This window comes from Lepidochelys olivacea, assembly GCF_965140295.1.
Source record: "Lepidochelys olivacea isolate rLepOli2 genome assembly, chromosome: 5".
In the NCBI taxonomy this organism is placed as follows: Eukaryota; Metazoa; Chordata; order Testudines; family Cheloniidae; genus Lepidochelys; species Lepidochelys olivacea.
Window position 1 is genome coordinate 46327304 of NC_140415.1, and position 23609 is coordinate 46350912.

The 23609-nt window shown below is 39.0% G+C and overlaps 1 protein-coding gene across 3 annotated transcripts in view; it reads left to right on the forward strand.

Annotated features, from left to right (window-relative positions):
- AP3B1 (adaptor related protein complex 3 subunit beta 1) overlaps window positions 1-23609 on the forward strand; it is a 343754-nt gene that overhangs the window by 235978 nt on the left and 84167 nt on the right. For 2 of the 3 annotated variants that reach the window (XM_084629231.1, XM_084629232.1), the window contains exons 21-22: window positions 10597-10669; window positions 11763-11869. The exons of the other annotated variant lie outside the window; for it this stretch is intronic. In XM_084629231.1, the coding sequence (XP_084485357.1) occupies window positions 10597-10669; window positions 11763-11869 (180 nt within the window). The remainder of the gene's footprint in view (window positions 1-10596; window positions 10670-11762; window positions 11870-23609) is intronic. 3 annotated transcript variants of the gene reach the window in all.

Genomic DNA, 23609 nt, shown 5'->3' on the forward strand with positions numbered 1-23609 from the left:
ACGTGAGTGGGGGGGCGGAAAAAGAGGTTACACTGCTTTTTTACTCAAGTTAACATTGTAAAGCTGAAATAGCTATGCGTGTGTGCTGGATACTATTCCTTCTTGCATATTCAAACAAATGTTTGAAGGCAGTGATTTTGCAGAGCTATAAATGAGGGCACTGTTCAGCTTGCAGAACCTTTATTATGGATGTCCGTGCATGAGAAGGAAAGAATCTAGCTCAGTTCTCAGATTTTGGCTGTATTTGTAGGCCTGGAAATTAGCAAAGTATTTTTTCACTTGTAAGCTGATCAAAATCTTATGTTCAAATCCGTGTGGACATAATAAATGTGAAACCCAGGCTGAACCTTGTAGGGAAGGAGAATAGTGAAAATTTCTGTGGAACACCTTTTCCTATTGTCAAAACAAAAACGTTTTGTTCATTTCTACCCATGTATTTTTTTATAGTAACTTACAGGGATTTGAGAAGTCTCCATTTTAATTTTAATATGTTTATTTGAGAGTTAGGGATTTTAAAAATAAATCAAGCACTTTTTGTTCAAGATTCCTATTTCTTTAAAGACCAGTTAATATAATCAAAACAGATGTCACCTGACACTATTGATGTGGATATGGAAACAGTGTGACATATATGCCACAGTATGGATAAATGTGGAGGCCACAACTTTATTTAAAAGATTATTTGACGAGGAAACCACTCCCCAAACTACCTAACAGGGCTGGGCTAGTGCTGATTTCAACTGCGCATGAGTGGCCTTGGTTTCTACAAACCTGAGGGTGGGTCCAAGGGCAGTGCCTCCTCTCCACTGTCAGGCCTGCCCATGAACCCTGGCTGGAAGCCAGAGTCCCAAAATATTCCCCTCCTCCACACAGGAAGTAGGAGGGATGAGATGAAGGGAGGCCATACACCGCATGAGACATGGAGGTCACGCCCTCAGTGTGCAATGTTGTGCTCAGGGACCCTGCCCAAGCGGCTTATTGAGTTCCTGGGACCTAATCTCTCACACTCTCTCACACTCTCTCACACTCTCACACACTCTCACACACACGATAGGGAATGGGGTGGTGATGGTAAGTAGATGAGAGAGAAACAGCTATCTCCTCTTTACCCACACGCTGCAGAGCATCAGGAGAAGAACCAATGGGAGCACATGTAGCTCAGCCCCCTATCCTTCCCCCCACCTCTCGCCCCCAACCAGGAGAACTGGTCCCATCCCTATTGCTTCCATACCCATCAAAGACTTATCTGGTTAGCAAGGTGAGCACAAGCAGCATTCCATTGCAGGTAAGTTTGTTCATATGTTCTACTGCACTACCACTTCACATATTTATTCTGGAAAACATTTTAGGTAGTTTGAAAAAATGTTTTTAGGAATAAACTTTGAACATGCCTTGATTAATAATAGAGCTGATTGAATTTTTTCATTTTAAAGACTGACAAAAAAAGTTGCAGTTTTTGAAAACTGGAATATTTTAGTGAAAATTTTTGAAAAAATCATTTCTTTTGAAAAAAATCTAGAAAATATCACTTTCTGATGAGCTCTATTACTAAATACTTTATAAGAATAAAAAAACCTTTGATGTATTTAGGTTTCTTAAGATTTTCCATTATAAAAGATTCTTTGAGAAGCTCTCACACCTCTGTTGTGTGCAGCAGACCTTTGATATTAGGCAGTGGGAACAATCTTGAGCTACAGAAGTTCCTTTTCTTTATCTCATGAAATTTGGTTTAGCTTTTGTTGAAATTAACTGCTAAAAATGCCATTTCCTATCTCTGAATTGCATGTCTCAGGAAAATCTTGGCAGTATGCCAAAATAATAACTAAACTTATGAATATTCTAATGTTGGGTTCATGCTGCCACAACAGTGCATGCACTATACTGAGACTACCTGAGAGCTTCCAGAGACCTATGGAGTGGGAAGGAAGAAGATAGACAGATAGGCACCTCTTCTACCCCACAGGCACCACATGGACAGGAGTGTCTTCCAGTTGATAGGTGATAATGGTTAATAAAGAGGCAGAAAGCTGAGGTGGTTATTGGGATCTCACCTACTTTTCTATATATTATACAATATCCTTTTCTGAATGTTTGTTTGTGTTTTACAAAACAATAACTCTTTTAAAGCTGGAAACAAAGCCATTAAACCCCTAAGCAAAACTTTTAGTGATTCAGAGGCCACAACTGGATCGCTCTCTGGACTACTGTTTTGGATACCCTAATTTGGAATCCTTATGGATGTGTTTTTAAGCTTTGATTACAAGCAACAATGTAGGCAGTTGGAAGAGAGAGAGGAAAAATACTGGCTACTGAGTGGTGGGCTTCCATTGAACAATTACAGACTTCTGCATATTGTGTTGGTGCATGACCACTGTTAAAATAATAGCAAATTATCATCTTGTATATCATCTGATATGCCAATATTTTCCCCATCACAAAATACACCTTTCCCTATTAACCTGAAATCTGTTCTCAGTAGCTTTGGTTGTATTTGTTCACTGAGAATGTGGGTTTTCACAGAAATAATGACTTTCTGTAACTCTTCTTTCCAAAAGTTAAGGAGTTGGTCACTTCTTTGTGCCATCCCTTCCAATATCAGAATTTCCAGTTGAGTGCTTTCCAGTATCCAGCTGTGCAGTGTGCAGTGTATGGAAAAATTGCGCCACACAACATATATTGCCTTATCTCTGTTGCTGGCTTATATCATCATTTTTGTGACTATATGACCAAACGTCTGTAACAGATATATAGCACTAGTCATATCTGTGCCTTCACGCTTAGAAAATTGACTATAGGTACGTCTGTGCTTAAGGCAGCGTGTAGAGTACAGACACTGCTAGCAGGATATAAATATCTGTGTAGATGGTGAGGCACTGCTTATTAGAGTAGAATTCCCTACATGCCTGAGCCCTAGGGGGTATGTACTTTACATGGGCGCTCTATGTGCCCAAGCAGTGCCTCTCACATCTACACTACTATTTTTAGTGTCCTGCTGCCAGAGCCCTTCACCACTGCAGCAAAAGACTCTGGCCGGGGGGAGGAAGTGGGGAAAGGTTCTGGTAGCCAAAGCTATGTGCTGCTGTGTGTAGCTATTACAGCAGTGGATGGGTGAGGTTGTGTGGCCTGCAGTATGTCAGACTAGACACTGGTCCCTCCTGGTCTTGTAGTCTGAGTGTGCTACACATACCCTACATGCTGCTGCACGTGTAGACAAGGTCTTTGAGTCCATGAAGTAGATGCCAACATTGTTATGAAATGGTAAATAAGAATTAGTTGTATGTTGTCGCTTGCACCACAGCTGACTGGTGACAATGGAATTTACATCAGAATAACTCAACTTCAAAGAAAAATTTGACTTTTTTTTCTTTCCCCCAAAAAACCTTACTACAGCTTATGCTGGCTAACACTATAAAACGAAAACTATTCTTGATGCTACAAGATAAATAATGGATACATGAGATAAAAATTACTTCCTTGAGGGGGTTTTCTTGCTGGCTAGGGTAATCACTTATAGTTTCATAATTCATGGAAAATACTGTCATTCATAAATAAATGAGTACACCATATTTTTTAAAGGCTGGAGTAAAATTTATTCTCTTCCCCCTCTCCAAAAATCAGTGATACCATTTTAAGTGCAGGATAGTACATAACAAGGTGCGAAATATTTAGGTATTTTAATTGCTTCAGTGTTAGTCGCTTAAATTTCAGCCTGTGTCTCAATGCTTACATTCTCATGTCTCTGTACTTATAAAGGCTTGTGGTTAGCTCACAGCAGCAGCACCTGCAGTTATTCCTTACAGTTCATATAATTTGGGAGAACTTTCCCTCTTGAGTGTAGATATTTTCATTAATGCATCAAAACTAATTAATACTCTTCTGTGTAAACAGATGTAGATATAGAGCATTTGTATTGTGCATCTGCATGTATATTCTGGGAGTATGTCTTCACCACAGTTAACCCAGGCTCTTACTAACTCCCTTCCATCCATATACGCAAACGTCTTGTCCCTGTTTAGTGGCACTTTAAACCCAAACTAGCTGGCAAGGCTGGGGTATGGGTTAGAGCCCAGGTTCTGCTTTCAATCAAGATGGTAATCTGCCCACTTTGCGGTGAGGATGTAAACTAAATCACTCGAGTGCTGGTAGTCCACTAGTGTCTTCCCACAATAACTCCCGTGTGTCCAAGGCTCCAGAAGACCAGACAAGTTCTTCCACAATTTACTGGGAAAGAATCATAGTGGTTCAGCTCACTGCAGCACAAAGAACCATGGGATATGCTCCTGGAAGTCCTAGTAATACACATGAGAAAGTGCAGCACCAGTGAGGATGCTAACTCAAGTATGTCTGTGCAGAATGGCTGCTCATGGTTAGGCAAGGCTGGCCTGGGTGCCAGTCACCCAACCTTAACTCTTCAGCAAAGACACCTGTAGTGACTTTGTGTATAAGCATTAGCGCTTAAGCTTAGAGAATACAATCCTTTGTATAATGAAACAGTACTTGCCTTGAAGAAAATGTCTTATGAAACTGTGTGTCAGATAAGCAGCTTTCCTTATAATGCAGACTAAAATAGTAATCTCTGCTGTATTGTATGAAGAACATTCATGGTTATATCACAAAAGATATCGTTGTATTACAACTGTAAATTATGTCCCATTGTTAAATATACAGGTGCAGAAGGCTTTGTTTAAAATAATGTATTTTAAACTGTTGCAAATTATTCTTCACTAGAACAGATTTTATTCAGCATTTCAGTTCTATTTCAAGAAAAGTTTAACTGAAAAATATATTATAACACATACTTTTGTGTGTGTGTGTATATTTTTGTATGTTTACACACATAGCTATACCAAATATTTTATATGCAGTGTGTAATGTATATTAGTGTCAATAGTACCTCTGTCTTGAACCCATTTCCTCCTAACTCAGCTTCTCATTATGCAGCAATTCTGCAAGCCTCTGCCACATGGAGAGTCTTTAGATTAATTTTACTGTTCAGACACCAAAATAAAATATAATTGTTTGCATTGATTCTAGACACTGTAAAAATCTAAGATGAAACTTGAAGGTTTAGCTTATGTATCGTGTGGATTTGATCCTACCATTGATTGCACACTCATAATTTCCATTTACTTTCCTGGGAGTTCTGAGGAAACAGGGCACTCAGGATTGGGCCGTCATGATTATTTGTGTATATCACGTAAATAGGCTGTATAAACAAGGCAAATTGTGCTTATCCTACAAAGATCACATACAAAGTTTTAAAACATCTGTTCTTTGCTGGTCACCATTGTGCACTTTAGCTGATCTGTGCAGAGGTGTTTGGTTTATTTTGTTAGTTTGTTTACAGAAGTCCCCAGATGTATAATCTGATCAATGTGGTCTGACACTTTTTCCCACATAAAGTCCCATTGAAGCCAATGGGATCAGATTTGGATTGTGGGGCCTCCCATTTGGATCAGATCGTAGATTGTGGTGCCAAAGATTGTACTTAACTGTGGTTTGTTTTTAAATGTTTGATTATTTATTAGGGCCTGTGTATGTGTGTGTGTGCGTGCGTGCGTAATGGGAGTTATTGTGGGAAGACACTAGTGGGCTACCAGCACTTGAGTGATTTAGTTTACATCCTCACTGCAAAGTGGGGAGATTACCCCCCCCACACACACACACACACGTGCGCATGCTAATAAATGAATTGATTTATCATGTTCATTGTGAATTTTAAAAATTTTCAACTGTAAAACATTGCAGAAAAGAGATCAGATCTGCATATTATAGAAAAGATAGCTAAGGTTTGACAGGAATATTTCCTAAAGTAAAGAGAGGTACAAGAAATAACAGGTTTAACTTTCACTTCCACAACAAATTTACATAAATCTATGTGGGCTAAAGTCTTCGATTTTACAGTACCTCTATAAATCTCATATTTGTCTTGTGTGAATGTAATATGCAGTTTTATCTTTTTCTATGAAATGATCCCATATTGTATCAAAAGCATAGATTTCTGAAGTTATGAAAGTGCTATTTAAAGAGGGCCACCTTGTGTTCTGTAAATGGCCGCAGACTGGAACGACCCTCATGACGGGTGAAGAATTTTTTAAACTTAAAAAAAAAAAAATCTTATTGGCGTTCATGCACTGAGGTTTCTTAATTGTCCAGTCCTTACGGTTTCTATATGAGTTTGATCCAGTGTACAAAGAGGCATAAGATTCATTGGTTTTCTTCCTCTATAATTCAAATTGAAAATATTTCATGTAAATATTGTGCTGTATGAAGCCAGAAATTAACATTGACTGTGTTACATTTCCAAGTTCACTCCAGGTCTAAAGAACTTTACATTATGTTGAGCCTAATTTTGAGTTTGTTTTTCATTTGTTGTTTCATGGTGTGGACTTGAATCAATACCTTGTTTAGCACAACCACCATTAGAAAAATGGTTGCTTTTTATGTAAATATTTTGCATCTGCATCTAGGTATATTTTCTACTGTGAAAATTAGCATGTAAGATGGCCCCAAATCACTTTTGCTGCATGTAATATTTTTAATATTTTCACAATTCACTCTTTAAAAATTTAACTTCGAAAAAGCTTGTTTTATTCTATTTAGTTAAACTACAGTGAGTAGAGAATTCACTTTCTTACCCTGCTGTTTTGTATTTCATTTTGCAATAGGGACACTCTGAGGTATTCAGATACATAATCAAATATTGTAGAAATAAAATGGAGATTTGAGGATGATGCACAGATAAATAGGAGTCTCTACATTGGGATTTTAAAATCAGCTGCCATTGGCGTCCTTATACAAACCTAATACAGTCACTCAACTGTTAAAAACCTGATCCACTATTTAAAAAAATATATACAAAAACAAATTGTCTATCTTTCTGCCTGATCTCTTTTCAAGTGCTAACACAGTGGAAACAGTGGGTGATCTGTCAATGCATTTGGTTTGTCAGTGATGGTTTTGTATAAATATTGGGAGGCTAAAAAATAGAATTCACACAGTAAAATATGATTTCATCTGCCTTTTCTTTGCAGCTCCATGGCTCATGCTGTGGTGTGAAATTCTCATTTTACACACTTTGCAGGCGGAGCACATGAATTATGTATTGAGCAAGAGAAATCTCCTGCTTCAAGTCCTATATGCATTTATCCAGGTTCTATCTCTATTACCAAAATGAATTGCAAATGGAGAAATGTTTGATAGACTATAGCTTAACTACTTTGTTTAGCATTCAGCTTTTTTTCATAGTAGGTTCTTTAAGTAGGAAGCTGTTTTGATTTTACTGTGGATTTATTTTTTTAAAGAAAAAAATGAAAAATGTCACAGAAATGCCAAACATCAGAACCTTTTTAGAGCCTTGATTTGGAAGGCAAGGCTTTTTTGTATTCAGTAGAAGTAGCTGCTGGTAATGTTTGTTTCCGTCCCTGGCTATTTATTATTCCCAAAAAGCCAATGAATTTCTTTCCTTCTAAAATTCAAAGAAAAAAATCAAGTTGTAATAAGAGAGACCAATTTAACTGGCTTTGTCCTTATGTTTGCATGTGACCTGATGTATATTTAATAGTGTTACAGGATCTTGATTATGAATTAGAAAATAAGACTTGCCTCATGTTTTAACTTTATCTTGATTTAGTTGCTTTGAGGCTACAGTTCCCAGAAGGCCCTGCTATCCTGTTGCTGTTTGAAGGAAAACTACAACTATTGTGCTCAGCACAGCATTTTAATAAGTCACCTAATAACATGACATTTTTCTTGCCACATATTACACAATTGAAATAATGATCCTGTAGTTGTGGTTATTCTCCAAACATATTTTGGGAAAGTTAAAGGAAAACCTGTTCAGGCCTTGAGTTACTTGAGCCCAATAAGGGATGTTATTCAGACATTTAAGATGAACTGTAAAACAGATGAAAATTGACTTCAGTGCAGAAAATACATTTTAATTGTCTTTTAAAGAGTCATTTTTCAACCTCTGTGAGGTGTTCTTATCAGTTGCTGGTTCAGAAAAGCTATTCCAGAATGTAACACCATGAATACTGGAAGTCATCACTGAAATCATGCAGTTAATTTTATATTTGTGGTGTCACAAAATGGTATATCTTTGAAATCTTCAATAAACGAGAGGAGTACTACGAGGATGTAATGTGGTGAAAAAATTGGGTCAAAGTTCAGTGTAAATGAAAAATGGTCAAATCTAAACCTTGAATCTGAACGTATTCTAATTACAGGTGGGCTATCTGAGTTCTTAGAATCAAGACAGCTTGGCCTATAGTTTTGATTCCAGTTCTGTCCAGAACCGGAATGGGTGTATTCCTTGGTTAAGATGTTGCTAAATTCTTTTGTGTTACTGGCCTTTTAAGAGGAGGGTGGTGTCTTCCGTCTGTGTCCGCTTTCTCTTCTCATTTTTATCATCTCTCCCCTGGGCCCCAAAATGAAAAGAAAGTAGTAGAAAAGAAAAATGGGCTGGCCAAATACACCCTCCTTTCCTCATTATGTATCCTCAACCCAGATAAGAGTATAGGGTTGAGCGAGCAGCTGCTGCTCCTCGGATGGCTGTCCTTTCTTCTGTGCTTATCTTTCCGATCAGTTATTAGTATTATTATTGCTGTGTTGCCAACTGTCAAGACTTTTATCATGAGTCTCAAGATATTTGATGTTTTTTCTTAAAGTTCCAGCTACTGGAGGCAAGTGATTACAAGAGATTTTGGATTTTTTGGACTTGACTCACGATTTTTCAACAGATGGAATTGGCACTGCTGTTGTTGACAGACTCAGGACTCCCACCCTTTTCCCACAGTAGCCCCTTGTGAGAGAGGGACGCTTTTTTGGTATTGAATTTAATTGGCTGCATGAGAGTTTGATTAGGAGTAGGACTGCAGAAACCCAAGACAGGAGATAAAAATCTTGGACAGTCCTATCTAGAATGGGACAAGTAATAAGGATGAAACCGTAACCAGGATAAGCCCTTGAACCTTAATCCTACCATAAACCAGAGTCATATGCCACTTCTTTACTCCATCTATAGTTAAAACTTATTTGTGTACTGAATACCTTCCCTTCTCCATATCCACAGCCTGTTTTTGGTCAGGAGGAGGAGAGTGGGGACATGCAGATCTTAACTCAGTTTATATTATGTCCTTTGAATGTCTTTTTTTAATTGGCTTCTCTTTTTTGTATTTTTACTTTTAACTTTATATTTGCCATCTACAGAGTCCCTGACAGACCTTCAAATCCCACAAGTTTAACAGATTTTAAGGCCACAGGGAACTGTTACAAGATCTTGTCTGACCTCCTGTATACCACAGGCCATTAGTTTTCTGCCAGCCACTCCTGTATAGAGCCCAATAACTTGTTTAACTAAAACATATCTTCCAAAAAGGAATCCAATCTTGATCTGAAGACATGAGATTGAGAATCTTCCCTGTCCCTTTGTAGTTAGTTCCAATGGTTTATCATTCTCACTGTTAACAATGTATGCCTTATTTTAATTTGAATTTGTCTGGCTGTGACATCCAGCAGTTGGTTCTTGTTGTGCCTTTCTTCACTAGATTAAAGAACTCGTGTATTCTCCCTATGAAAGTACTCATACACCATAATCAAGTCACCGCTTCATCCTCTTTTGAGCTCTAAGTATCTCAGTGTGTAAGGCATTTTGGCCATCTCTTGAATCATTTGTGTAGTTCTTTTTTGCACCCACTCCAAATTTTCCAATCTTTTTTAAAATGCGGATGCTGTACATGGTATTCCAGTATCGGTCGCCTCCCTACTCTGACTCCCCTGGTTATACATCCACAGATCACATTAGCCCTTTATGCCATAGCATCACACTGGGAACTCACATTGTATTGTTTGTTCATTATGACCACTATATCCCTTTTTAGAGTCACTGCTGTTGAGGATAGAGTCCCCCATTCTGAAGGTATGGCCTGCATTCTGTCGTCTTAGATGTGACTGAATTAAAACAAATTTTGTTTGAATGGACCCTACTTATAGAGCAATCTGGATTGCTTGATATGACTGCCCTGTCATTATTTACCACATTGACAATATGTGCATCATCCACAAATTTTAAGATTAAGATTGTAATTTTTTGTGGCAGGGACCAACTTTTTGTTGTTTGCACAGTGCCTATATTGGAGCAGTGGTCCCTGACTGGGTCTTACAGGAGCTACTGCAGTACAAATAATAATAATATTGCATTCATTTGGATGAATTTGTGGGGTCAGAGAAAGCAACACCACTGCTTAAGATTGGTTTACCTTCTAAAGGGGTGGTTTCACCAGATTTTCCACTTTCATCCTCTGTAGAAAATCCTGAAAGTTTCAGTGTCTCCCTAGAAGTTTTACTTGAATAGTAAAACAAGCTTATTGGGGCCTCAGAAATGTTCATTTTAACTAACAGGTTTTTTGTGGAATACAATTCAGTTAATCCCTGGTCGGAAATCCTTCTCACAAGGTGAACTCTCAGAATGCTGAGCTGAGCAAAATGGGTATTTTTTTTCTTTTAAAGTGAAGAAAATATTTTCTGCTATTATAAAAGTGTTGAAGAATCTCTTTACTGGCATGGCAGAAATGAAATATTCATATATTTTGACAGAGAAAAGAAATGGTAATGCCAGAGAAAAAAGCGCCTACTAAACAAGATGTGTCCCTACTAGACTTGGATGATTGTAAGTAATTTGGTTATATAACATTATTTATTTCTTTAAGAATGGGATCAAAGAATCTTTCTTGTCACAAGATAAATTCCTAATAATTTCCATAAATTTAAATGGCTGAAGTAACGATCCTGTTCATTTATCATACCAATTAACTGGCACACGTATAGATGTTAGTGAAATCACACACTTGCTGTTTTAAATGTGTAATTTGAAATTTGTGCTTGTCAAGTTTAGAGTTCTGTCAGAAAGTATCTTTTTTAATGTGCTACTATTTGAAACATTCATTTGTTTTGAGCTGTTTTGTGTGTCATGACTTCATTTACCACTTGAGTGGAATTATTGCCTTAGGTATACCTTAGACATTTCTTAGGATGTATTGATTTAGTCAGTCTGGCAGCTAATTCAACTACTATAGAGAAGACATTAAGAATTAAAATTCCAGCTAACAATGCAGTATTGCAAAAAGATGGAAAGATCTGGAACTGTTTTCTAGTCTAAACCTTGTAGTGTGGATTCTTTAGGTTTGTATGTCTTATTTTCAGACTCATTCCTGAAAGTGAAGTGCATACAGAAGTCATATTTGAGTTAATGAGAGACATGAATGTGGAATTTTTAAAAGATTTAGATCTATTATCTTTAATTTTCCAAGCACCATGACAGTATATGGCACTATGTAGGTAGTACAGAAGTAATGAGTATGAAATACACAGGAAGAGTATGAGAGTAGCAATGGGGAAGAAGGAACAAAAGATTATTGTATCAATTTAGAAAAGGAAGTTGTATTGAACATATGACGTAATAAAATCAGTAAAGTTGATTTATTACATTTTCTTAGTTTCTGTTGGGCTCCCACAGTCATTCTTCAAAGCATTAAGTTCAGACTTTTTGACAGATATGAATTTCACATTGGGAGTTTACCATTATCTTCTGAGATATACCAGGTTAATATAGTCCTAGATTTTAAAAGTGTTTGAGCATAACTCAGTTAAATCAAGATGCCAGCTTACCATACATGCTATTAATTGAAGTATTTAATTGCCTTAATGTTTTTAATTTAAAACCATTATTAGATCCATTTTTTTCAACTGTTCTTTTCCTGCAGTCAATCCTGTGTCAACTCCTGTAGCATTTCCCACTCCAGCTATTCTCTCTCCAAGTTTAGTTGCTGACTTAGAGGGTTTAAGCCTGTCAAGGTCATCAGTCATTGATGTAAGTAATCTTTATTTTCCCCCCAAAACCCCCAACTGAACAAAAACAAACCCACTCAATTTAGTTGTTTCATGTGTTTCTGGGGAAGTCATTGATGAAAGTACCGTAACAGGTACTTTTTAAAGGATGTTGCAATTTCTCAATCTAGAATCTGTAGACAAATTGAACAACTTTTTTTGATCTATTTGATATATTCATGGGAATTGGAAAGCTGGGGAAAGGAAGGTATGAATAATGAACGTTTAGAATGGCTGCATTCACTTGGTATTGTACAACTATTTTAGGTATGGGCTCTTGCTCAGTCCTTCCCTCCAACTTGACTGTCTTTCCAGCCCCAATGAAACATACATACTCACAAATCCGAACCAAACGCACAAATCCAAAGAAAATGTTTCTAAAAATTAGAAACTAGAAATAATTGCTTGATGCTGGGTCCAGGAAAAAAGGAAAAACAAATTGTCAAGATACTAAAACATTTACACAGCTAGCAGCGAATAAAAACATGTGGTCTTACTACTTCTCAGCCTGATGCTTTACCAGTATTTCCTCCACCAACTCTTCTTATCATGAAAAGAAGCAAAACTAAAATTTGACTACTTTCAGGTATAGACAGTTTGGGATGGCTACAAAAAGTACCGACACAGAAAATGTTAAAAGTGGAAAGTGTATAAATTTACTATAAAATGATGTGCCAGTGCCCATTATCCATATCCAAGACCTTATATAATTACAATTCCATACAAGTGACAATTTACATTGTGAAAGGTAACAGGGCAGCAGCATCTTGTGCTGATGCAGCCAAAGCTGGCATGACGTAATACGTCACTTCACCTCCCTGGGTTTGGGTCTTTTATATACTGAGAGTTGTAGCTATCAGTATAGCTACGTCAGAACAAGTGCTGGTGTAGATGTACTGCACCATTGTAAACTGTGACTTACCCATGGTAAGGGTTTGTATTGTGCAGCTACATTGGTGTAAGGCCATGGAATTGTATCTTCTGCTGGTGATAAGAAAGTGTATTGACCTTCTTTGTCCAGTTTTTCTGAAACACAGAAGAAAGCCTCTAGAATTCAGTGACTCTTTCCCTTAACACCAGAGCTGTTATGTTTGTCCTGTTGTTTTCACTTAGGACTTGTCTACACAGGGAAATTGACTGACCTAGCTTTCCAGAATAACTGTTCTGCAGCCAAAGCTCTGGAATAACTCCTCCATGTGGACACTCTGATCCAAATTAAAAGTGACTTTATTCCAGAATAGAGTATCCACATAGGGAAGTTATTCTGGAATAGCTAAATTATACCAAACAAGATATTCTGGAATAGTCATTCCGGAATAGTTATGCTGATCAATTTTCCCTATGTAGAGAAGGCCCCCAAGTATTTTTAAACATTAAACCGTTCATAGAATCATAGAATATCAGGGTTGGAAGGGACCCCAGAAGGTCATCTAGTCTAACCCCCTGCTCGAAGCAGGACCAATTCCCAGTTAAATCATCCCAGCCAGGGCTTTGTCAAGCCTGACCTTAAAAACCTCTAAGGAAGGAGATTCTACCAGTAAGCTACCAGTAGGAGATTCTACCAGTAAGTTCAGTAAGCTACAGGTGTCTGTAATGAGCAGTAACTGTGTGTGTGTTTTCCAAATAAGTAGAATAAATAACAGAATATATTTCACATAATTGCCTTCATATCTTTTTCTGTTTTGTTACTGTGCATGTTAGTTTTGGAATGCCCTTTTATACTATTAGTGTCAAGTGTTTCTATTTCTTTTTTCTGCTGCTTCATTAAGGTCCAATCCAGTTCCCTTTGGACTCAATAAAAGTTGGATCAGGCCCTTGATATTTGTTTCTTGCAACATGTACTGGATTAATTCAGGTTTATTAATTCCAGTGTGTTGAGGAAGCATCCTTGGTTAGTTGGCTGTTTTTTTCACTTCCGTATTTTATCTTCTTTTCTTCCTTCACACTTCTTTGTCAGCATATTCCAATGGAAGATGGCAAAGCTATAGAAATTAAGTCTCCCAATATCCTTGTGAGGTGGAGGTGGAATTCCCATTTTACAGTTAGGTGTAGCTGAGATTCGAAGGCAGTTGTAACTTGCCCAAGAATCCAGAAAAAGTCTTATAGGAAACCATGAAATAGAAATCAGAACTCTTGATAACCAGCCCTGTATTTTAGCTGCAGTACCATTCTTTCTCTTCTAGTAAATACTGCTGTATTACATCTTTTTAGTTGACCTACCAAAAATATTTAGGTCCTATGTAAGTTAAAACCAATCTTCCATTCCCCTTCCTTCAGTTTCATTATTTGAAATTTACCTTTAAGAAATTTCCCTTTTTTGTTACTTTTCACTATTTAATCTTAAAAATACATTTATTTTGAGAAAAAATATATTTAATAAATACTTGCAAAGTTCCATATATTGATACTGGGGACAATTTATCTCTTTGCAAGATAAATAACCTCTCCCCTCTCCCGCCCCCGCAACCCTCAAAAGTCTCATGCAAGACAGAAACACACAGTAACTGGCAGTCAACTAACTCATGATTCATAAATGAAAGAATGTTTTAGATACTATTCCAGTGAACAGACTGGTAAAATTACAGACTTGACAAAAAATGTTAAGCTATGGACTTCAGCTATGGATGTGGGCCCTGTCTACACTGGAGAATTTTGATGTTGCAGCTCTTCTTAGCATGCCTGGAATATTGCACGCACACAATCACTGCCCATAGTGGCCAGATATTCACAGCACTGCTCGGATTTCAGTTGCTCTGAGTAAGGGTAAGCACAATGTAGTCTACACCATGTCACTCTACAGTGTTGCCATACCAGGTTTCAGCAAGCCCTGACTTAGCAGCTGCTACTGTGCAGTTATTCCTTCTGCTGCATATCCACATTGCTCCTGCTCACCCTTCAAAGTTTTGTCATCACAGAGCACTGACTGGCTCCAGTCTTCCTGGCTCTAGGCAGGCCCAAAAACAGCCCTGAACCCTCTCTTTTCTCCACTATGCCCTTTCTGATCAGGGCAGGACAGAGGTGGTAATCAGCTGCATCTAGCTTTGACTAATCCCCATCCACCATACCCATTCCCCCTTTCATACCTATAGCACATGAGGAAATGGAGAGAATACAAGCATACTTCTTCCCCCCCTTCCCCGCAAATAAATGTGCTTACTTCACTGGCCATTGGCACAATAATTCATTTGCTGCATCAGAGTCACCCGCATAGAAGTATCATCAGTGAAGATGCACAGCAGGGCTACCCACTATATCCTCCGTTATCCCAAGTAAAATCACTTACCTTGCCATGATGCAGCACCCATTCATTACAACCTACCCTTGAGGAGTAGTACATATCCTAGGAGCCTTACTGCCTTATTAAGGAATGGTGGGGGCTAACTGGGACAGATAGAGAGACCGGAAGGGGTGTCTTACATCTAGAGGCTGGTTCACACCACTCTCCTCTCTTGTTCCTTGAGGAAACACGAGAGAGGGAAACTGTGCAGCTAGGAAACACAGCAATAAAATAACAGAGAAAATAAAAGTAAAACTAAAAATACTGAGCAAATTAAGGAAAGTAACAATACTGAGCTTGAGCATTTCACACACAAAGGTTGTGTGGTTCATCTCTGTTATAGTTATGTGCAAGTGTGAGGGTGTAACAGAACATAACCCCCAACCTTCATGGCACATGTGTGACCTTCATATGGGATAGAATAATTCAACGCAGGGAGTGATATGTATGATCACAATCCATTCTGTGCACAAAAAACAAGATGGCTAGTGTGAATGCACTGCACTGAAAGTTGCAATAGTGCAACCATGTAGTAAAACAGCAATCCTAGAAAACTCAGGTAAGCCAGTCCTTAGAATGTTAAACATTTGAAGAATGGAATAAAAAAGGAATGAAGGAGTTTGTACATTTTGCTAATACATACTATGATCTGAAGTATCAGGAATCCTGTGGTAGCAGTTTAGAGTGACTTCTAAAGAATTTCTTATTTTGTATGCTTTTATCAAGTACAAGTAAAGTTGAATCTAGGAGCAACATTTTTATGAAACTACCCTAATTTTTGTTCCTACCAACCCTGTCTACAATGGGAGCTGGAGATATTCAGCCCTTGCATGGCTGGAGTTGTCATAAATTAAATACTAAGCTGAGTTACTACTTTCATCGAGTGGCTCTACATATTCCCACTTACAGGTAATGCAGTGCGTGGTACAGCCCAGCAGTAGAACCTTCTCCAAGCAGTGTCCGTTAGAGCACGTGTGAACCTTCTCCTATCAGCAGCTCCAAACATTGTGAGGGCGAGGCTATCTAATAAGGGGCTGTGCCCACTACTGTCTCATTTCCTTCCAACCGCTGTGCCAGACAGAAGTGAACTGCCCCAGTCCATCAGATCCAGGGTTTTTCTCCTGTTAGTGCCTTAGTTTCTTGTTGTTGGTTTTTATTGTGTCTGTTAGTGTAATTAAGGTAGTTTTTAGAAAAGGAGTACTTGTGGCACCTTAGAGACTAACCAGTTTATTTGAGCATAAGCTTTCGTGAGCTACAGCTCACTACATCGGATGCATACTGATAGAAGATCTTTTTATACACACAAAGCATGAAAAAATGGGTGTTTACCACTACAAAAGGTTTTCTCTCCCCCCACCCCACTCTCCTGCTGGTAATAGCTTATCTAAAGTGATCACTCTCCTTACAATGTGTATGATAATCAAGGTGGGCCATTTCCAGCACAAATCCAGGGTTTAACAAGAAGGGGGGGGGGGAGGGGAAGGAGGAGATAAGTTAACCTGCATAATGACTTAGCCACTCCCAGTCTCTATTCAAGCCTAAGTTAATTGTATCAAATTTGAAAATGAATTCCAATTCAACAGTTTCTTGCTGGAGTCTGGATTTGAAATTTTTTTTGTTGTCATACCACAACTTTCAGGTCTGTAATCGCGTGACCAGAGAGATTGAAGTGTTCGCCGACTGGTTTATGAATGTTATAATTCTTGACATCTGATTTGTGTCCATTTATTCTTTTACGTAGAGACTGTCCAGTTTGACGAATGTACATGGCAGAGGGGCATTGCTGGCACATGATGGCATATATCACATTGGTGGATGTGCAGGTGAACGAGCCTCTGATAGTTTGGCTGATGTTATTAGGCCCTGTGATGGTGTCCCCTGAATAGATATGTGGGCACAGTTGGCAACGGGCTTTGTTGCAAGGATAGGTTCCTGGGTTAGTGGTTCTGTTGTGTGGTATGTGGTTGCTGGTGAGTATTTGCTTCAGGTTGGGGGGCTGTCTGTAGGCAAGGACTGGTCTGTCTCCCAAGATTTGTGAGAGTGTAGGGTCATCCTTCAGGATAGGTTGTAGATTCTTGATAATGCGTTGGAGGGGTTTTAGTTGGGGGCTGAAGGTGACGGCTAGTGGCGTTCTGTTATTTTCTTTGTTAGGCCTGTCCTGTAGCAGGTGACTTCTGGGAACTCTTCTGGCTCTATCAATCTGTTTCTTCACTTCTGCAGGTGGGTATTGTAGTTGTAAGAATGCTTGATAGAGATCTTGTAGGTGTTTTAGTTTAGTGGTAGCTTGGTTCCATGTGATAGCAGAACTGAAGAAGAAGAAGAAGTCGGGTTTTAAAAGATGTACTTCATGCACAGCTGTCTTCCTGGTGTCAGAAGACCATGTTAGATGTCATAAGTCAGTGGTTCTCTTCCGGGGGTACCTCAATTCACCTACATATTTACCTAGTTTTACAACAGGCTACATAAAAAGCACTAGCGAATTCAATACAAACTAAAATTTCATACAAACAAAATGAGAGAGTCTCCCAGAATGACAAGTCTCACAAGTGAAAAACAGACTCAAGTATCACACTGAAAAATAAGTACAATGTTTATATTCCAATTGATTTATTTTATGATTATATGGTAAAAATGAGAAAGGAAGCCATTTTTCAGTAATAGTGTGCAGACACTTTTGTATTTTTATGTCTGATTTTGTAAGCAAGTCGTAAGTGAGGTAAAACTTGGAATCTGCAAGACAAATCAGACTCCTGAAAGGGGTACAGTAGTCTGGAAAGGTTGAGAATCACTGCCGTAAGTGACTCAGAGAAGGCTGGTTTTCTTCTGGCTGTTCTATTTGCTTATGCTCAGAGCACATAAGGAGAGACAGAATAGAATGCAGGTGCTCCTGCTTAAAGAGGCCCTTGCAGCTAAATCTTTGGGTTCCGGAACATCATCCGATCCAAAAGCTGAGGCCTGTTTCAGTTCTGTGATCAGTCTCAGCTGAGGAGTGTGGAGCTTAATCTCTTTCCAGATCCAGTGCTTTTTAAATTGCATTAACAGCACCATTGTCTGTTCCTGTTTCTGTGCTATCCTCTGATCTGAAAAGGACTATTACTATGGTAACTGATGTTCACCATTCAGCTTCTGAGCTGATCCAAGCAAGAGACCTATAGGGAAAGCAAAAGAGAGGCTTTGTCAGGTTGTAGATCTACATCTCTTTGACTTAAAAGATGGGTAGAGAAGAGGATCCTGAGAGTCTTTTTCTGGTTCCATCTTTGTCGTCGTCCTCCTAAGACAGCTCCAGGTTCAGCAAGCAGATTCTCACCTTTGATGTCAATTCATCCTCTGGTGCCATTGTTATCTGACTGAGATCCATAGCGGGTCCTCGCTTAAAGGAGGACAGAGGAAGAGTTAAAAGGCTTGAACCATCCAGTTTTGTACCACTGAAATCTGGTTTCCTCAATCTCTTGGTCAGTTTGTACCTTCTTCTATGGGTATATTCTCAGATCCCAGGTATTGGAGAGACTGGCCCTCCTGGACTCCAGGGTCTTATTGGGCTCGGCCTCAGAAGGTTTTGAGTTATCCACCTCATGGATGGAGAAGCGAGGTCCTGACTTACAAAACTTTGGTGGTGGTGGAATCTTCAGATTCAGTTTCACTGAATCCACCTGCTGCTCAGACGGTGTGCCCAATGACAAGTCTGAGAGAGCTCCCCTTTTTGAGCTGGATCACATGGATACAGTCTTTGATTCAGATTTGGCAGCTGATGAACAAATGGATGTTGCCTCTGCTTAGTCGTCTCCTGAGAATGCTCTACAGTCCCATGACTTAGTGGATTGTCTGGCATTCAGTTTGATCCTGAACAGCCAGGAAGTCAACATTTGGTCCCATCTCAAAGAATCAAGTTAAATGGCATTTCTGCCAACTGAGTTCCAGACGATTTGCCACCTTTGTTTGGAATTACAGTCTCAAACCTCAACTACAGTCTGAATGTGCCTGAGGTTGCTGGGTCATATGGCTGCCTGCATACAGGTAGTTCAATTTGCCAGGTTACAGCTACATCCTCTTCAGATGTGGCTGAATTCAGTCTATTGTCCGAATTACTATCCCTTGGGCAGTCTGGTCTAAATTCCTCCACTGAGCCTGGATTCCTTACGACGGTAGACAATTCAGGGCAATGTGTGCCCTGGCATTCCCTGCACTTGGTCTTTGCCAACCAGGACTATTGTCATAGATGCCTCCTTAATGGGTTGGGGAGCCCACGTGTGGTTGCTGAAAGTTCAAGAACTGTGGTCAGAACAGGAAGCGTCTGTGGCATCTGCAGTGCCTGTCGGACGTTTCAGGATCACAGCAGGACTCAGCAGGTCTCCGTTTGAGCCTCTCAACTTTTTCCTTCTCCTTTTTGTGTCAGAAAACTGCTTTCTTTGTGATAACATCTGCAAGGTGTTTGTGAGAGTTTCAGGCTTGGATGGCAGACTCTCCCTTACATGAGGTTTTCTGAAGACAAAGTGACCCTGCGGCAGCAGCCTAAGTTTTTGCCTAAAGTGGTCTATCAGTTTCACTCGTATCTACATGTGTTCCCACCCCACCCAACACCTGTTCAACCCAAGAGGAGTAGCATCTTCACATGATGGATGTGAGGCAGTGTCTAGATTTCTACCTGGATAATGCTAAAATACCCTTTCCAGCCTCACCTCATCTGATTGTATCATGCTGACGTAATGGAGGGTCAAGCAATCTCTTTCCAGATGATCTCCAGATGGATAACCTCCTGTATCATGACAGCATATAAAGTAGCTCAGACTACATTCCCCCTCGGTTCCCCCGGTGTGAGCTCATTCTACAAGAGCCTAGGTCATGCTGATTGCATTTCTAAGAGATGCCACTTGGTCCTCTGCACATACATTTATGAACCACTATGCCATTATCCTGCTTCATGCTGAGATGCAAATTGTGGGAAAGCAATCCTGCAGTCTTTTTTTAAATAGACTTGGAGCCCCACCTCCTGCAAATACTGCTTGAGAGTAACCTACATGGAATACAAGGCTGCATCTACTTGAAGAAGAAATCACGGTTACTTACTGTAACTATTGTTCTTTCAGTGTGATGCAGACATGTATTCCACAGTCAACCCACTGTCCATCCTGTTGCATTGGAATCTCTGCTCCTGATGTTCATTGTGAAGGGACTGAGGGGGATCAGGGTGGTATCGCCCTTATATGGCCAGAGGAGGGGCTAAGGCCATGAGATGTGAGCACCTCTCCTACAGGTACTGCTAGGCAAAGTTCTCTGGCTCTGATGCATGGGGCACATGCACACTTTCATGGATTATACGGTGTCCGTTAATTTTTCTTTTTGCACGTGACCTGTCCGTGACTTTTACTAAAAATATCCGTAACAAAATCTTAGCCTTAGTCATACGTAACAAAATCTTAGCCTTAGTTCAGACTATTTCCAGACGGGTTAATCAATGTATCATTGAATGTTACAAGTTAGTCACAGTCGCCAGGCCTGCTGTTTCAGGCTCATTCTGCTAGAGCAGTGGCAGTGTCTTTCATTTGCCTTTAAACATGTTCCTGTTGGGGAAATCTGTGAGGCTGCTTCTTGCAAGTCAGTCCATACCTTTACCAAACATTGTACGTTGGATTTGGTTTCGAGAGCTGATGCTACATTTAGTAGTGCAATGCTTGTCATTATTTAATTAGGACTCTGTTGCCTTCCTCCTGAATTTTCAGCACTGCTTGCCAAATACCCATAAATCAGAATATTCAGAGCAACTCAAAGAAGAAATTAAGATTACTTGTTACAGGAGTTCTTCTAAATGACTCTGCATATTCACATTTCCTGCCCACCTTCCCCTATTTCTCAAAGACCTAATTTGGTTTCTCTGGGTTAGCAGTTAAAGGAACGGAGGTGGTAGAGGGCACAGCTCCCCCCCCCCCCCTTATATAGTCTCATTTTCAGAACATTTGGAGACACTGAGGGGAAAGGGAAGAGGGGGTGCATATGCACTCTAACATGTACTGCTTAGCGAAGGTTCTATCATTGGGGGGCTGCATCAGGCGGCGCATTACCCACCATGAGTGTGAATATGCAGAGTTATCTCAAACTCCGGTTACAAGTAAGTAACCTTCGTTTTTTCATTATCTTTGTCTCCTGTTCTTCTTTTACACTGAACACTAATTTCTTTAACTAAAAGGGAAAGTTTGGATGAAGACATTGGTGAAAGACTTACACACTTAGAAGTACATTTGCACCCTTGGTCCAGTGTGAAAACTGAATAATTAAAATAGAAACAATGCATTTAGGAATAGTATTTTTATACTCCATGCAAGAAATATTGTTCTGTACATATATATTGCATTAACTATGTTACAGGGATTGGCCAAAACCTTTTATTTGAGCCCTTTTGAACTCAGTAAATGGAGTCTAAAAACAAGCCAATGAGATCAGCTGGATTTGAACACCCCACCATTTGCAAAGTCAGTTTAAAATTCTAGATCCAAACTTTGTGGATTGGACCCATATGCAGGTAAAACAAAAATGTGACCACAGCCAGAGATAAAATCTGGCCTCCTTGGACCATCTCTACTGCATTATGAATAATCTGCAAGCTCCTATTCGTTTCACTGATGCATTTTGCAGTGAAACTCTCATTGTAATGGTTCCAAAAACCGTGTGAACTCAGTACAGTGGAAGTTTTATGAAGTATGATGTTTAAAACAAGATTATCAGTGACCATTTTATAGCAGCTACTTTGACACTTCAATTAATTTGTATTAATCTGCTGCTCTTATAAATTTAGTACAACGTTACTACACCTACTTCTTTTTTTCAAACTTTGTCTCTGCATATTTGTATAGCTGTGAGCTAAAATCCCTGAGATCAAATAAAAAAAATCCTTAGAATTAGGTTAAATAGCAGCATGGCATGTATATAGTGTTAACTCACCTGTTGTTTGGAAACCCCTTCCAATAGTTAGGCATAACAGGAAAATCAAGGCTAGAATCTGTCTTTACTCCTAACAGTAAAACTCCCATTGATTTTAATGTAGGGTCAATGTCTAAAACACTGTATCTTGTGATTTTCATTGTTCTTTTTAAAGTTAACATAAAAATGTAAAAGGGTTGTTGCATCTATAGCTATTGCAATGGGAAAGGTTATAAAACAGTTTTCATTCTGTTTTTTTCACATGCTCTTCACTTTTCTGAAAAATTCACTGTTGGGCACCCTTTTACAGGTTTGGATTCAAGATAATTTTGTCATGATAAATTTTTTGAGACAATCCTGCAATCATCTATTTGTTATGCCTTGAACACCAGTAGTTGTGAAATTGTAATTACAAAAAATTCTCTCATGCGGTCTGCACTGCTGGCTCCAAGTCACAGTGAAAAATATTAAGTTTGCTTCACTTTGTAGATCAGCTCATCACTGGCCTGGTGTAATAGGGAGAGCAGCAACAGTGAATCAGAGGCATCAAAAGATAGGGGGATGATCAGATGGAAGAGGTAAATAGTGGAGGGTAAACAAAGGATGAAGGACTGCACAGTTCTGTTCTGATCAACTCTTCCTGAAACATGGACAGAGTGGGGAGCCAAGCTCTTCTTCTCGATTCCTAATTCTGTCATCGCCTACTTGTCAGTAACTGCAGGGGAAGAGTACTAGCAGTAAGTAGCTCTCGCATATCAGATTAGTTTTGAGTGAGGGAAGGGCAGAAGGTCAACTAAGTCAGAGCATGAAAAAATTCAAATCTGTCTCTAGCTCTATGCAATCTACCTCAAACTTCTCTCTGCAGCTCTGTGATGCAGTGTGGAGGGACTACAGTGTGTTAGAGTAATGCATTTCTTGCACATCATTCCAATAGGTCATCTTAACTTGTGCAAAGAGGTAGTCTGCAGTTGACAGTTTTGCACAAATGGAAGTCAAATAACAATAAATAAGATACTTTGAAGAGATTTATAGAGATTGCTTATAGGGCCCAATTCTGTCTTCCAATCTGTGTATTCATTCCCTCATTGACTTTTCTGAGAGTTGTTTTGTGATTTAGGAGGCAATGAAAATGAAATGCTGTATGTAAATCTATTGTTTTCAAATAAATTGGAGAATATTGTAGAATCCAGTGTACAGTTGGTTAAATAATTGTGGTTATCCAAACTACCAGCCACTTTCAGAAAAGTAAGTAAAATAAAACAACTGTCCAGGCATTGTGTTGGATGAATGTTCCTTTTTAACATAGTATTTTGAATTTAATGTGTGAGAATTAGTTTTAAAATCACAAGTATAATTGTAAAACTTCAGAGAACTTTTTTCCTTCAGTCAGAGAGAGGATGAATTTAACTGTAGGGTACATGCCAAACTAACTCTAAGAAATTAATTTATTACCAGGGAATAGAGAGCAGCGTGTAAAAATAGATAAGTACAGTATATGACCCTAATAGCAAAGAAATGTTGCAGCCACTTACCT